Here is a 15,450-nt window from a genome sequence, read left to right on the forward strand (position 1 = left end):
AAATAATTAAAACTAGTAGTCCTTAAAAGGATATGGGTAAGGAGGAATGTATGAATTACTTGAGCATAGATACAGAGAATATGCTAAGAAATTTTAACTTGCAGATAAAAACATTTTTGGATCTTCATATAAATTGCCATCAGATTTTTCTTAAGTTCTTGTGTATTTGCTTTCTAAAAATGCTCTCTCCAAGTAAGGCTAAAAACTCAAGACCTTGGTAAGCCCAGAAGTGGAGAAGAGCCACAAAAGCAGCATCAATGCTACTCTATTTTTAATACATTTGTTTATGTGGAATTGATCCATAAGAACGGATCCAGCAGCTGTGAAAAGGGAATGGAGTTGTGAGCATGTTTCATCTTTGAAACTTGATCTTAAAAATCTTCATGTTACTGAAAGATATTATTCAAAGAGAGGAGAGCAACAAAATCTATACCAATTGTGTTAATTCTGTAGCATGAAAGCACTATAGCTAATATAATAGGGGTTGAGTAAATCCAAGAGTCCATAGCCTGAAATATTTACATATGAAGTGCTCAAGCAGTGTTAGTGAAATAAAAACTGTAGTAGTGTTCTGGGTTTTGGAACATCCAAAATTGGAGGAAGAATTGTATTTGCAGTGTAAATTATTCACTATAACCCCAGTTCAGCCAAATATTTGCTTATGCTTGAATTCTTCTTCAGGAAAGCATTTAAACAGATATTTGACTTCAGTAAACAGTTATTCACACTTGCAGATGAATTAGAGCCATAAATAGCTTACATGGCTTTAATTCAATGGTAAAGTCTTCCCTCACTGGCTCTTCTGTTGGCCCTAAGTAGGTGCTATGAGATGGGCTCAGCAGCCACCTGGGAAGTGCAGCAGTTGGGCATGGGAGTTTGTGGGCTGACATTTAGCTTTCCATGATGCCCTGAACTAGCTGAAGTGGTCCCTGAGCTCCTGAGCTGGAATTTTTTTTTTTTTTTTTTTTTTTTTTTTTTTGCCTCTCGTTAAGCTTCAAGTGAGGGTGTTTTCCAGCACTGTAGCTTTCCAGCTGATGTGCTCCACCAGTGATTTGGGCTCAGGACCCAGCTAATCAGAAGTAACCCCCTCCCCCAAGATACTTAGTGTGGATGTCAGGTCCCAGCGCTGACTTCTGCTGTACGTGTCCCATCTGCTTGCTGGTGTAGGTGCTGCAGTGCCATGCTGCGTTTGGTAAGTGTGGCACCAGGAACAGCTAAAACTGTAAATGGGTAGGCGCTCTGCTGTGCCTAACTGGATTAGGACATATGTTAAGGCAGATTGTAGCTGCCTACCATATGAAGTGACATTAGTTAAGAACGGTGTTGAGACAAACCGGAGGTGGGGTTTTTTTTGTCTGTTCTTGTGTTTAAATAATACTTTAGAAGGTTTTTTTTTTCTTATGTTGACAGTTCAACATAATTGTTTCAGCAACAAAAATAAAACATTTGGAACATATAGTTTAATGGACCGTAGCTTTAACCAAGCCAGGAACACTGTCAGACTGTAAAGTAAATTTGTCTCCTTTTTGGCTTCTGTAAGAGACTTTTTTCCTGTTTCCGCTGACGTTTCTGATTTATTACGGCACCAGTTCTCTAGAGTAAGCATCTGCACTTCAGAGACTCCCTGGTTTTGTGTCTACAATCTTTAAAAGAATTCATCTGATCAGTAATAATATAGATGAGCCCTATAATGAAACTGTCCACTATAATTTTTCGTGTGTTTAAACAATTCAGTTACATATACTTCTAAAGATATGTATGCTTTTAAAGATTTATCACAATTGTAATATACAAAGAGCAACACCACTAAGCAAAATGTGTAACTTCTGATGCTTGAAGGAGTTCTGGCTGGTTGTGTAAATGAATAGCATACATATAAATGGGTATTTAATAATTTTTTTTAAAATGCTGTATTAATTCATCCAGCCATGGCAGTTTCATAGGAGGTATTGTTTTTGATGTACATATTAAATGGCAAACATTTGTTTACATGTCTACTGAATTAATGTGTACTTAATGATTTCAAGTATGCACTTTCTGCTCTTACAATGGGTTTGAAGCCCTGATAGAGTGTTTGCCTCAAAGTTGTTTTCAGATCTGCTGCTAATGGTAAGAAAACACTTGAAGTTGTTGCTACGTGACTGTTTGTTGTGTGGCACTACTGTATTCCATGCTTTGTACGAAATCAGGTGTGTATAGTTCAGTTCTGTTCTGAAAAAGCCAATGGTATCTGGCTTGCTGTGAACTCAGTCCAAAATTTAGATTCCCCCACCCTGATTCAAATTGAGTTGTTTCAAGTGTTTACTGAAATGCCATGTTCTGCTGCAATTTAAGCTCTAGTTTTGGCTTAGGAGTTTATCAGAGACCAATATGTGCAAGGATTTGGGTATTTGTATACTAGTTTTTTGTTCTCTGTTATCATCTCCTAACCATGTCAATGACTTTTTTTTTTTTTTTTCTCCCTTGCCTACCTTTCTCTGAGAGGTTAACTTTTATAAAGAATCAGTTCCATTCAACACATGGCATGAGACTGTGTTAGCATGTACCTGATTTCAAAAAACTTCATATAACTTCAGTTTTTATTTCCAAACCAAGAACAATTCTGATGGGTGTTTAAAAATATTTTTAACCCCAACCATGCATGGCTATTTATTTTGACTGAGTCCATGTTTCCCCCCTCAGCATCAAATGAATGCATTGTTTTAAGTACTGTAGTAACACCTGATCTTAAAGTAAGCAAACATTTAAGGTTACTGTAATATCATTGGACCTTAAATATATTCAAGGTGCTTGGATGTGATAACTCACATTTGATATTTTGGGGGTTTTTTATTCACTTTTATCCCCTCTTAAAATTTGTTGAAGTGCCTCTTATATAGATGTCTTGATGACTAGTTGGTGTTTTGGCTGATTCAGTAGCTACACTGGTGAGAGGGGAAGGAAAAAAAAAAAGGCCAGAAGTGAGATGAGGAGACATGATTGCTCCTTGGAGTGTGATTACACCAGTTTGCCGCAGTCGAACTGTAAACATCTCCAGTGATCGGCTGCTGCTGCTCTGGGAAAATCTGTGCGTATTTTTGTTTCTCAGTACAGCTGTACAGTCAAACAGGGAATGCTCCGGAGAGAACACTATTGAAACTTTTTTCTTTTTAAAATGCAGTTATGCCAGTAAGTGAAATTCCCCTAAACTTTAATTATATTTTTATTTTTCTTTTAAAGTTTCTTGTGCTTGAGTGTATAACTTCTCATTGCCCATGGTAACATCAAACTTTAAAATTCTGCTATAGCAACATTAGAATATTTTCCAGGAAAATAATGAGTCTTGTAGACATACTGTATGTTCTTACTTAATAGATCTTCCTTCTATCATCAATTCATAATTGTCCTTTGCCCTGTCAGAGTGTGCATCTACAGTTCAACAGTTTATTTCTTACAGATTGTCTACCTTTGGGGACTTTGTAGTAACTTTTGGTTTGTTGTGAGCTATTTCTGGGTTAGCAGAATCTGTTTAACTTAAGAATATTCTTCCTTTCTACACTTCATACCAGTTTTTTCTGGTACAAATTGGAGGAAAAAGGGGGGACAATTTTTATTCTGTTGTATTACAATTGTATATAGAGATGCTTATTCTTAGAGCAGCAGTGTTGCTATCCTCGTGGTTTACTTGACATTTTGTCAAAATCAAAAATAAATCTGCCAAGATTCTGTCCTAGAATCTCTCCACAGTAGACTCGACTCCAGTATGTCAGCTGAGATCTGAATAACTTTCTAAAATAGAACATCGTGATTGGAAATCTGGATTCACCACCCCCCCCCCCCCACCCCGGGTTGTAACAAGAAATATCAGAGACCTCAGAATTGTGTAGGTGCATTTCTTTCTAGGTCTTATAACGTGTAATCCGTATATGGATATGATCTTTCTTAGACTGACCTGAAGAAACTAAGATAGTCTCCTGCACTACTTGTTTCTGGTTTTGAGGTGTAGAAGGGTTGGAAGCACTTGACAGCAAATGCCACCTAATGTAATAACACTGTCTGCTTAAACCGAAAAAGCGACAGAGCGCAATTCTTTTAGGATCTCCTCCTAATGTGGCAGGAAAAAATGCTGAAATATTGAGAAGTTCATATCCTCAAAAGTTCCCAGGAAGTCTAACAAAGTCTAATGATGACATTGGATTCATTTGAATCTGCTTGGGCAATGTGGAGACGCTCAGCCTTTATTTAAAAGTAGTCAACTAGAATATATTATGGTGGAAGTAATTTCAGTTTTTTGAAGATTTCATTGGAAAATCCAGAATGACTTTTGAATTGGCTAAGTGGAAATTTAGGTGACAGTAATCATATGAGTATTTTGGTAAGTAGAAGGGAGGAAGAAGCCACTTTGAGCAACACTGGCAAAAACTGGTGGGTTCCTCAAGGAAGGTTTTTTTTGTTTGGTTGGTTTTTTTTTCCCCTCAAGAAAGAACTTAGCTGCTCTTTTTCTTTACGGGTAACATACTTGTCAAGTTATTGGTAACATACTTGATGAGCTTGAAGCTTGCTTTTCATAGCTGTGTATGGCAAGCTTTTAAATAGTTGGTTTTTTTTTTTTATGGATAGTGGGATCTTTGCTAACAGTTCTGGTCTCTTCACATGTATAGGAATAATAAGCCCTTTAGGAAGGGTCTGAAATTCTCATTTGAGCTGTCACTGCTGGAGTTAGGGGCAGAAACTGTTGTAGAAGTGCCAGTGGAAGAGAAGGAGGAGAGAGGAGGTGGGTGCTTTTGTATGTTTCATAGATACTATTGCATGGCTTGAGTTCATTAATTCCTGTAACCTTGAGCTGTTTTGTCAAGACTGATGTTTGTCTGGCTGAAATGAAAATGAACAGTCCCATGACATCTGCACTGCTGCCTCAATTAGACATAGGCTGCCTCTTTGTTTGATGTATAATATTTAAGTTCTTCCTGAAATTGGCTGCCTATTGCAATTAACTGCCTGCAGTAACCTACTGCTGCTGAACAGGTTGGGAAAAGTCCTACCTGAATGAAGATGGAGATTGGAAAAGCCTCTTCATCTTTAATCTCTGAATGAGAAGTGGAGCAATGTGTGTGGTGTAGGATTTTTAACAGCTTTGCTGTTCCCCTTTTTACAGCATTGTTTGGAATGGTGAATGTTGGTATTAAAATCCACTAGAAGGCAAGAAGTCAACCGTCATCCATGTCTTTGCAAAGAAAAAGAGCTCTGCTTGCTGTGTGAGGGAGCCTAATAGATCCCACCCATGTGAATTGCCCTGGAAGCAGGCTAAACATAGTGTCAACCACCTAGGAACTTTACATGTTTAAGTAAATATGGGCCACTCAATCTGTTTTTTTTAAATGTCACTTCTTGCTTTCCGTATCCATTTGAAAAAAAACCCAGTTTTTCCTCCAAAACTCTTGACACATACTTGTTTTGGTCTCTTCTTTTAAAGAGGAACAGTTTATATTGTAGCACTGTTTCTTTCATATTAACCCAAATGTTTTGCAAGATTATATGGTTTTGAATAAATTCAGATCTTAGAGAAATTCTTGGCTTGTCCAGTACTTAATGAAATTATTGCCTATTTCTGTTAGTGGAAACCCTGCTTCCTTGTGGCTCAGATAACTCTTGAGAGTGATCTAAAAGGAATTTTTTTTTATGCCTTAAGTAGATTTTTTTGTGTGTGTGAATTAGATGTTGTCCATACGTTTGTGTTTTCTATAAGCTCCATTTGTGGAAGGAAAATGATAGCACATCTTCAATAATGTCTTGCTGACAGAGGATCAGATGGTGTTAATGCTGAGGCTGTTAAGTGGGGGGTAATAGTGTGTTTGGGAATGAAATACAGTGGTTTGTAACCATGATAGAAAGTTATAAGCAGAAAGTGGCAATGAAATCTGAGTCAAGTGCTTTGCTTGGGAAAATTGACAGCACTTAAACCCTTTTTATACAATAGCTTGTTTTTATACTGCTGTAAGTCTCTCTTCATTTCATGCTTCTGTTGCTAGGAAGTCCATTGTATTTGTCACAATGTTTTTAAATGTGAAAGAATATTTTTAAATAATTCAGTTCTGGGCTACAGAAATGTGCTAATTCTCTTTACTTGAGCCATAAACCGGAGCTTTAGATAACTTTCTAATGTTACTCACTCTAAATATGCTTTGGAGTTTATCCAGATCTGTCTTAGCCAGTTTACTCTCCTGTTTTTGGTGTTTGGCTGCTTTGGTGGTGGTTTTTTTGGTTTTTTGTTTTGTGTTTTGTGATTTTTTTTTTTTTTTTTTTTTACATGTGGGAGTTTTTGTTTGTTTTTCCTCCTTTGCTGGGCATGAACCAACAGTCTGTCTCATTAAAGAAGGCCATCTATGGGGTTGCTTATGTTTTTCCTGGGAGAAGTTCTGCTGGGCAGTGTCTTTGAAACTGGGTCCCTGCTGACTTTTGCAGTTGAACGCTACTTTCAATAAATGGAATTTCTCCAATATGGTCACTTCTCCAAAGTGCTTTAAAGCATTAGGATAAAGCAGGAAGAATAACAAATACTCTATTTTATGGAAATTAGACCTGATTTAAGCAAGAAACTTGCATTTTCTTTACTTGGAGGCCTTTGTGTACGTGACTATTGAGTTAATGAGTACATATGTATGTATTGATGCTAATAGAATTAACCTAGCTTGATTTAACAGAAACAATGTTGCACTGTTATAGACTATATATCCCATATGTAGTTCCATAGTTTGCTGTGAAATAGTTTGTAATCACTCACCTTTGTGTAGGTTGCTTGACTAATGCATGTATCAAATCTTTCTTTTTCAGATCTGCCTTGAGTGACGTTTGACAAAAAATGTTACAGCGCTTTTGTGTCTGGAAATGGTTAGCTGTAGGGATTGCAGTTGCTACTATCTTAGCAGGTTGTTTGGCTCAGAATGATGAAGGTAAGATTTTTTGCTGTGGGGGCATAGCTGTGGGAGGGCTGGGATGATTTTGTGATTGCGTTTTAATTCTGCGCCCCACCCCCTGCCCCCCACCCCCCCCAAATTATTACTTGAAAAAGTAGTTTGATACTTAGTAGGAAAGAGAGGTTACGATAAAGAAAGATCTGGCTATGTTTCATGACTTCAAGCATCTGCCGATGTAAAATACAATCAAAGCTGTTGATTTACCAGGCAAGATAAAAATATTAAGTTATGATTATTCAGTATTGGACTCTAGCATTAAAATTTGTTTCCTCTTATTCATTGAACTAATACTTTACCTTGCTTTATTTGTAAATCGACAGTTACAGCACTTGGAACAGGAGTTTGAAAGAGAATTGTTTATGGGCTGTATACATATCTGACCAAAAACTTGAGAAAAGATCCACAATGAGGGTCTTCTAGAGAAACAATACTTCAGAAATCCTGGAATGTGGCACCCGTAGCTCATGTTCATCCTCACAGCATTTTTTTTGAATTTAATTAAGATATACCAGAATGTGTTCTGCCAATTATCTATAGTAATAAAAAATTAGACCTAGATAACTGCTTATGATTTATTCTTTTGAATAATTTTAAAAAGTTGAAAAGCTGAGTTTGACAGACTTGTTCTTAAGTACCCTTAAGAATAATGATGGGATAAGTGAAAACTGAGTACGATATCAGAATGTCTGTAATGCAGTTGCTCATTGTAAGTGGCACTTGTGCCTTCCATGTAGGTAAGCTGTAATAGTACGTATTTATGACTTATTCTTGCAGCTGGATTATCTTTTAGAAAACTGTTTGGGCAGTTATGAAGTATAGTAGTCTTGATTTTTTTTTTTTTTTTTTTTGTGAGAAGTCTTCAGTCCTACTTGAATTTTGCTTAGGTTTTTTGGTATCAAGTAGAAAGTATATTTTTCTTGCTCTATTGCTTGTTTTCCAAATGTCCTTTTATTCCCTTCTGTCCCCCAGCCTGACTCTACATTATATTTAACATCTGTAATAGACAAGAAAACTAAGTTAATTTTATCCACTTTTATACACTGTCATTAGAGCTGTCATTCTCGAGACTGAAGTGAAGCGAATGAGCTGCTCATATTTCAGATACTTGATCTATGCTTGGATACAATTAGCTTGCTTTTTAATCATTTGTTATAGTGGAGGAGTGGGGCCATTATGCTTTGCAGCGTTGGACTTGGTGATGGTTGTCAAGTGGTCTTTGAGCACCAAAATGCTAGACTTGTGGGAGGAGAGGCCGCATGGCAGTGGGATGTCCCCTGGCATGGTCAGGAGCATGGGATGAAGTGGATGCTGGAGAGCAATGGGAATAAGTTGAGGGGAGGGGACGAAAGCAGGATGATAGGACTGCACTGGGCTATACTTGTTCTGGGGTCATGAAAAGAGAGCGCTCATGGTAGGCTGAAAATATAAAGCAATACTTTTTACTGTGATCTTGTTTGCACTCACATAGGCAACATTGTAATATTAATCCAAAAAGACATCTTTGATCAAAGTAACATTATGAGTTTCAGTTGAATACCAATTTCTAGTTACACTTGAATGATGCTGAAGGGTGCAAAACACATGGCACAGATGCCCCAGAAAGTATAGTGGTAGACAGTTTGGTATTTCAGAATAGGAAAACAGATGCCTCAGGTTTCAATTTTTGTCCTTTCTACTTCTTGTATGACAAATGTCCATGTTCATTAATGTCCCTATCTCAGAAAGTATGCAGATTGTACTTTTTTGTTACAGGTGATTTAAAGGAAGGGAAAGATACTTGTCCACAGTTATATATAAAGCTGTCATTTATTAATGATAGTGTGACTGAAAATGTATAACAACTTCCCTACTTTAGAAGGCTGTAAACATGTAGTTGCAGTTAGTGATCTGTTGTTCATATAACTGTTTGTTGCCTGATGGGGTCATGTGGTACAAGAGAATCTGTGCAACTCTGTCAGTTACTGTGAGGAGGTGAAAATTGCATCACTGACAGATAGCAATGGCAGCAGAAATACAGCTAATTAGATTTCTTTTTGTTTTTTAAATTGCCTTGCACCAGTTTCACTTTTTATTTGCTGCTTATATTGAATGCTTGCAATAATGCTATGAAAACTTGCTAATAAAAATTTCACTATGTCACTAGGAAACAGAGAAGACCTGAAAATACAAATATTTTAATCAGGTCTAAATCTTGTGGACGGCTTAGCAATATATCTACTCCAAATATCCACAACTTTGGGGGCAGTATTCAGACAGTATCGGGGTTTTACAGACTTCCTTTCAGTTCATTAACTTAGATGCTTGAAATTTCGTGTTTTCTGTCTAAGCCAGTTTCAGATGAGTTTACAAGTATCCCTGCTGGCATGATATTCCTTCTGGGGTTTTTTTATGTGTTTTTTGTTTTTTGTGTGTGGGTTTTTTTGGTTGGTGTGTGGTTTGTTTGGGGTTGGGGTTTTTTTTGTGTGGTGTTTGGGTTTTTTTTTTTGTTTTGTTTTTTTGTCCTGGCTTGTGCCATTTTTTTAGCACAGAACCCAAACTTGGTTTTATCCGTAATGATAATGTTCTTTTATGTAGTCTGAACAGAGGGGGCTTTGCTTTTCAGTGAATATAAATTTGATGCATATAGCCAAGAATATTGGTACTTTACTGGGGAAAAAGAAATGCTGTTGCTTGAAGAACATGCAGCACCCTGATACAAACTCAAGAATGAACTGATTTTTTTCCCCACCACATTCAGGAAAGGGTAAATTTAGTGAAAAGTACTTCTAATATCTTCAAGGTACTTCATATAAATACTGTAATGCTATAATAGAGAAAAAAATTTTATGGAAATTAATTTAAGCCAGGGTGGGGTACAGGTTACTCAACAAATGCCACCTAGCTAATCAGGCAATGCTTATAAAAACAATTGCTTTGAAATATGTTTCTTGTAGCCAAATAGAAAACTATGTTCTGTACTTAGATCATTGCAGAGAAGTACTTTGGCATGCCTGGGACTGGTAGAGTTGTTCTACTTTGCCATAGCAAAATTTGTAATCTAACATAAAATGTGTAAAAGATGCATTCTTTTAGCAATTGCAATTTAAAAACAGTGTAGTTATTTTAACAGCAGAACAATCATGAATTCAAACGGGAAAAATCAATTATGGCAGAAATTATAACCTCTTTCTTTGCATCTAGCATGCAAATGATCTGTATTCGTGGTTGTAGCTGTGCATATTTAGTTAGTTGCATGCGTCTCTGTATTTTGCTGCCTTAGCTCGTACTTTCTCTATTTCAGATGTTTTTGCTTGACCTCCTGAGTCATCAAATCTTCCCCAGCCACAGCAATTAATGATGTTACAAAGTAGCCTTAAAAACTTTATCAAGGACTGCCTTGGAAATAGTTTAGGCTTTCTTCCTATACTTACTAGAAAGCTTCCCCAGAATCTCATTTGTTTGTTTGGCTCAATGCCATTGTCTCCTAGAAGTGAGACAATTTATTCATGGCTAGCTGATAATGCCTGCGCAAACTTTCAGTTCAGGTAATATATTTCCATCACTGGTGTTTCTGCTCTCCAGCCAAAGAGAGAGCAGTAATTCCCCCTTTTGGTTTTTGCTTGCTAAACTAAACAAACACGTTTCCGTAGGCTGCCCTTGCAAAGTAGATTCTCCTTCCCCTTGTGATCCTGGTAGTCCTGCTATGTCCCTCTTTCGGCTACATTGCTCTCTTGAACATGCTTGCTGGCGTTTGTATTTTGTGTCCAGGTGACATCCTGACAGTTCTTCACGATGCCAGCTGTGCTTTGCTGTCTCTGTTGGAGTTACTTCACTCAGTAAAGTGTATTTTGTGCATTGATGGCTGGTGGTTGTGCTGTAATGTAATAGAGCTCTGTCTTTTTCTATTGTCATCTATAACTGCTAGGCCTTTAGGCGTTTTTTTTCACAGCAATGTTTTTGTCAGTGGTGTCTAAGTGACATGCACAGCAATGTCAAATCTGTGCTCAAGTTTTTTTTCCATTTCTGCCACTAATAAATTTGTGTCCTGCATTTCTTGTTCCAAGATTTCAGCGAGCTGAAATTTCAGTTGTGTTACTACTCATTTGTAGAGAACTCTATCACCTTTCAGGACAAAGTAACCATCTGAACTAAGTCTGCTTGTGGTCTCATTTTAGCCATCTCTCTTCAGGTGGTACTTAAAATTTTCATGCTAATCCAGCCTTTCCATCTTAACCATTTCCTGTGGGGAGTATGTAAAATCCCTTGATGAAATGCAAATACTTTGTATCTACTGTAGTCCCTTTGTATTAAAAAAACACACACCCACCAAAATTATTAAAAAGCCAATTATTTTGTTAGAGTTATCACATCAGTCTTAATCTACTGTTGATAAACCCATTCAGTGTTTTTTTTCCAATGATTTCTTTGTATTATTCTTTTGCTCAATCTTATGGTATGCCAGAATAAATGTAAGACTGTGGGTTGATGGGTAACAAGTGGTGGTGGTTTGTTTGTTTGTTTGTTTGGTGTTTGTTTTGTTGTTTTGTTTTGTTGGGTTTTTTTGTTTGGTTGTTTTTTTGTTTTGTTTTAAGAAATAAATCTGGTTTTATGACTTCTGCTGCCTGTAGTTCTCTCTTTTTCCAGGCAGGAGAAAGACTGCAAAGATGATTTTTTTTTTTTAGTAATATTTTAGCTTAAGTAAAAGTAGAAATGTCAGTTATAGCCTTGCAATATGTGAAATTAGGTCAGCTACAATCTCTTATTTTCAGTGCTACTCTATTAAATTCAGAGGCAAACTCTCAAGCTAAAAGCAGCAGTGAGGAGAAAGGTGGAAACCCAGGATCCAATTCCTTCCTTTTTTTTTTTTTTTTTTTTTTTTCCTTCAATCTATGTGACTAGAAGAAACACTTCAGCAGCAAACTTTTGGTCAGTAGAGAAGGCTGCTGAATTTAAAAGCTGCCTATGTGCACTTTCATGCCACGCCAAACTGATCCAGCAAAAATGATCATTTGACAATTAACAGATTTAATAGTCTTCAGCATTTAGACTAAGTAGATACCCGTCATGAAGGATATAACTGCGAACTTGGTGGTACTAGTAATTTATTCTTTACTCTTAAAAGATGAAAGACAGACCAAAATAATTCTGATCACTGTTTAAAAACAAAAGAAAACCAAAAGCAAACCTGATGGTCCATCAACAAAAGTTGCAATGATTCCATCACTAGGATTTTCAGAAGTGTTTAATGGGATTGTGAATTGTGGCAATCTGTTTAATATAATGGCATCTTGGAAGGATTTTTGAAGATAGTCATTTGTTTGGGCTGTTTTTAACCTGAAGTTGACTTGTTTTGCCTTTTTTTATACACAAATGAATAAAAGGTTTGAGAAGTCCCTTAAGTTTCACTTGAAGATTTTTAGCTGTAAAAGAAGAATATTGACAAAAGTGCTCAATTGATGCACTCAGAGATGAAACCATCTTGGTCCTTATGTTATCTTGTAATGCAGGTGCAAATTTGGGTTGTGTTTTAGGGAGTTCTTGAGGGGCAGGAGGGGAAAGGCTGGACTTGCAAAGGCTGTGTGTGTTCCCCAGCACAACTTGACACTTGTTACCTGTCTCCCTATACCTCAGCTGACTCAGGGACTTGTTGTACTACTCTATCACATAACATCCAAAGATGTCAATGCTTGAATTCCACTTGCATTTGGTATGGAACCAGTATTTATGTTGTAATATATGGTAAAGTAGGAATGATTTATTTTGATTTTTTAAACTTTTAAAAATTTTTTTCAAATGTATGGGTGAATTTGGACTTGGCACCAAAGCAGTATGATGTTATCTTCTAATATTCTAGTTTCAGACTAATTTCCTTACTTTTCACTACTCTGGCCTGTTGAACAGGAGATATGCCACTAACATCTGCACTGTGGAATATGTATCTGTCACTGACAGCTCAGTGGGTTTTATTTAACCTACTAGTTGGATCTTTTCCCAGAGTATAGGACTTGCTAGCAGGAGTGCCTCTGCAGGACAAAGATTTCCTGCTTGGGAAACTTGAAGCAATACATGTTAGCGTTTTCAGTGCAGTCTAATTTAGCGTGTAGATGGAGGGGGAAAAACCAAACATAAACTCATTCTGGTTGAAATATAAGCTAGTAGATATTGCTTTTTGTCCTTAAGATAATGAAGGCCCTCGAAGGGCTGAATCAACATGGGTTGTTTTTGTGGGGGAGTGTAGACTTGTTTGGGATAAAATATACAGTAGGGAGAAATTGAGGAAATAACTGACTTACGTGGGAACCGGTGGAAAAGTGTGATTGCTAGGTATCGAAAATATCTCACATCGCAGTATATGCATTAGGGTTGTTTGAACATTAAGCACCTACTTTTTTTTTTTTTTTTTTTTTTTTTTTTAACCTTGGCTGCAAAGCTGGCTGTGTGGGAAGCTGCTCAAGGTAGCAGATTGCCAGGTGAGCCTGACTGTCTGCCTGGCTGTGCTGAAGGAGCTGCTTGAGAATAATCTCCTACTACCACTGAGAGAAGGGTGTGGGGGGATGGCTGGTTTAAAAGTAGACTAAAGGCAGGCCTTGTTTCCATCAACATTAAGGTTTTTGGCCTTTGTATTGAAAGAACAGAAACTCTTACTCCTGACTCCTTTTGCATGTTAAAAAAACCCCAACCAAAACTGAAACTACTACATGGGCAGCTAGAGCTCACTGGCTCAATAAGCTGAACTGACTCACCCTACGGCTGCACAACTGCTGGATCTGCAGCAGGGGAGGGCGATACCAAGTCTTGAAGGGCTCAATAGTAGCTTCCAGGTTAGACATAATGTAAGACTGTATCCTCCCTGGATTCTTAAAATGAAACTCAGTCTTTGCACGGTATGTGGGCCAGGCAGAAAGAAACACATCTCTTGCCAACTTTAACACTTAGGTTAAGTCCATCAATAGTTAGTGCTGGCATCTGTAATGAAATAAAATTGAGGCTAATCAGAAGGTTTACTTATCCAAATATGTATTGCACTTCATAAGGGCTAAGAAGACGTTTTTTTTAATCAGGATGTAAGGAATAGCCATTTAAATGGTCTTTAACTTTACCCTGAGTGGGAGATTGCTTTTTAAATAAGGGTTTTCCTGTGAAAAACACAACTGTGCAATTCACTCTTGCCAAGGATTGTTCAGGCATAAGCTCCTTCAGCTGTTTTTCTGCTGCATGGGGCCTCCCTGTATCAGTTACTGTCATTTATTCAGTCTAACAGAGTCTAATGCTACAAAAATTGAATAAAGGGCCTTACAAATCACTTTAAGAGGCTACTTTAAAAATAAAATAGTTTCAGATCTTGATATATTACTGTTGGGCAGGAAATTAATTCAGGAAAATGCATATTTGAATATGTGTAGCTCATTTATTGTTCCCTGAGCCCTATACTGTACATATCCAGTGAAAGAAGAGAAATGCAAACAGGTGCTTGCCTAAGGGCTGCCTGGGAAAGCCTCAGTTCTTCAGAACAGAAGTAATTTGTTTGTTTTATGGAAACTTGCTGCTTTTGGTTGGTAGCTCTGGCACTTGGCTCTGCAGTGATCCTAAAGGGAAAAGAGCTGCTGTTCTTGATGTCTTTGAATTGTAGTTCAGCCATTAGTTCTTCTGAAGGGTTTAGTTCTTCAACGTGTAACTGATGGGACGTCTTGAAGTGCCAGTAGCAATGCTTTGACTCTGCAGAAGATCAATTTCCCTTAGGCAAGAAGTGAGTAAAATTCATGAAACAAGGGCATCAGAAGCAAGGTTCATCTTGGTTAATGTGCAAATTTCAGCCCTCAGTCTCCTGGTAGAAGTGCCTGTGTGCTCCCTGTGATGGTGCTGGGATGGATGAAGCAGGAAGCCACTTGCTGAGAAGCAACAAATTCCAGACTCCGACATCCTTGGAACGTGACTGTGGGATCTAGCTAGGAATGAACTTCTAGGCACTGGCCTACCAAGTTCTTTCTGCTCAGCCTTATTCTTCGGCACACAAGGTGTTGTGTGTTGGATTGCCTGGATTATATGGTTGTGAGCATTTATGTTCTTTGGGTCACCTAGGACTTGACTGACCTGAGCCATCCCTTGGTATGGGAAAGCTGTGAATACCGAGCTGGTGCTTTTCCTCCAAGGTCCAGGTGCCCTTACTGAAGGTGAGATTCATGTCTGGGAAGGGAGGGCCTGGTGCAGGGAAAGAAGAAACCGTTGTGAAAGTGTACTGGCACAGTTTGTATCCGCTCTGTAAGAGTAGCTTGGACTGTGGGACTTTCATACAGTAAACTATAACTCCAATGATACTAGGCTGAGCTCCTAAAAATCAGCAACAGTTGTGTCTGTTCATATGTTGGTTTATAGCCATAGAGCATGTGTGTCGAGCAGAGCTAACCCCTGTACTGGTCATTCTTGTTTTTTAATAGTAATGTTTGAAAGAGTCTCGAGTGGAGACATGTATCTGTGTAACTTTATTTGACAATTTAGTCAGTGTTTTGACATAGAATTA

At 37.7% G+C, this 15,450-nt stretch overlaps 1 protein-coding gene across 8 annotated transcripts in view; it reads left to right on the top strand.

Moving 5' to 3' along the window:
* PCDH15 (protocadherin related 15) overlaps positions 1-15,450 on the top strand; it is a 725,853-nt gene that overhangs the window by 328,633 nt on the left and 381,770 nt on the right. For all 8 annotated transcript variants that reach the window (XM_052799247.1, XM_052799249.1, XM_052799246.1 and 5 more), the window contains one exon: positions 6,811-6,929. In XM_052799247.1, coding sequence (XP_052655207.1) covers positions 6,839-6,929 — 91 coding nt within the window. In that variant the 5' untranslated portion in view covers positions 6,811-6,838. The remainder of the gene's footprint in view (positions 1-6,810; positions 6,930-15,450) is intronic.

This window comes from Harpia harpyja, chromosome 10 (assembly GCF_026419915.1).
Source record: "Harpia harpyja isolate bHarHar1 chromosome 10, bHarHar1 primary haplotype, whole genome shotgun sequence".
NCBI classification, from domain to species: domain Eukaryota; kingdom Metazoa; phylum Chordata; class Aves; order Accipitriformes; family Accipitridae; genus Harpia; species Harpia harpyja.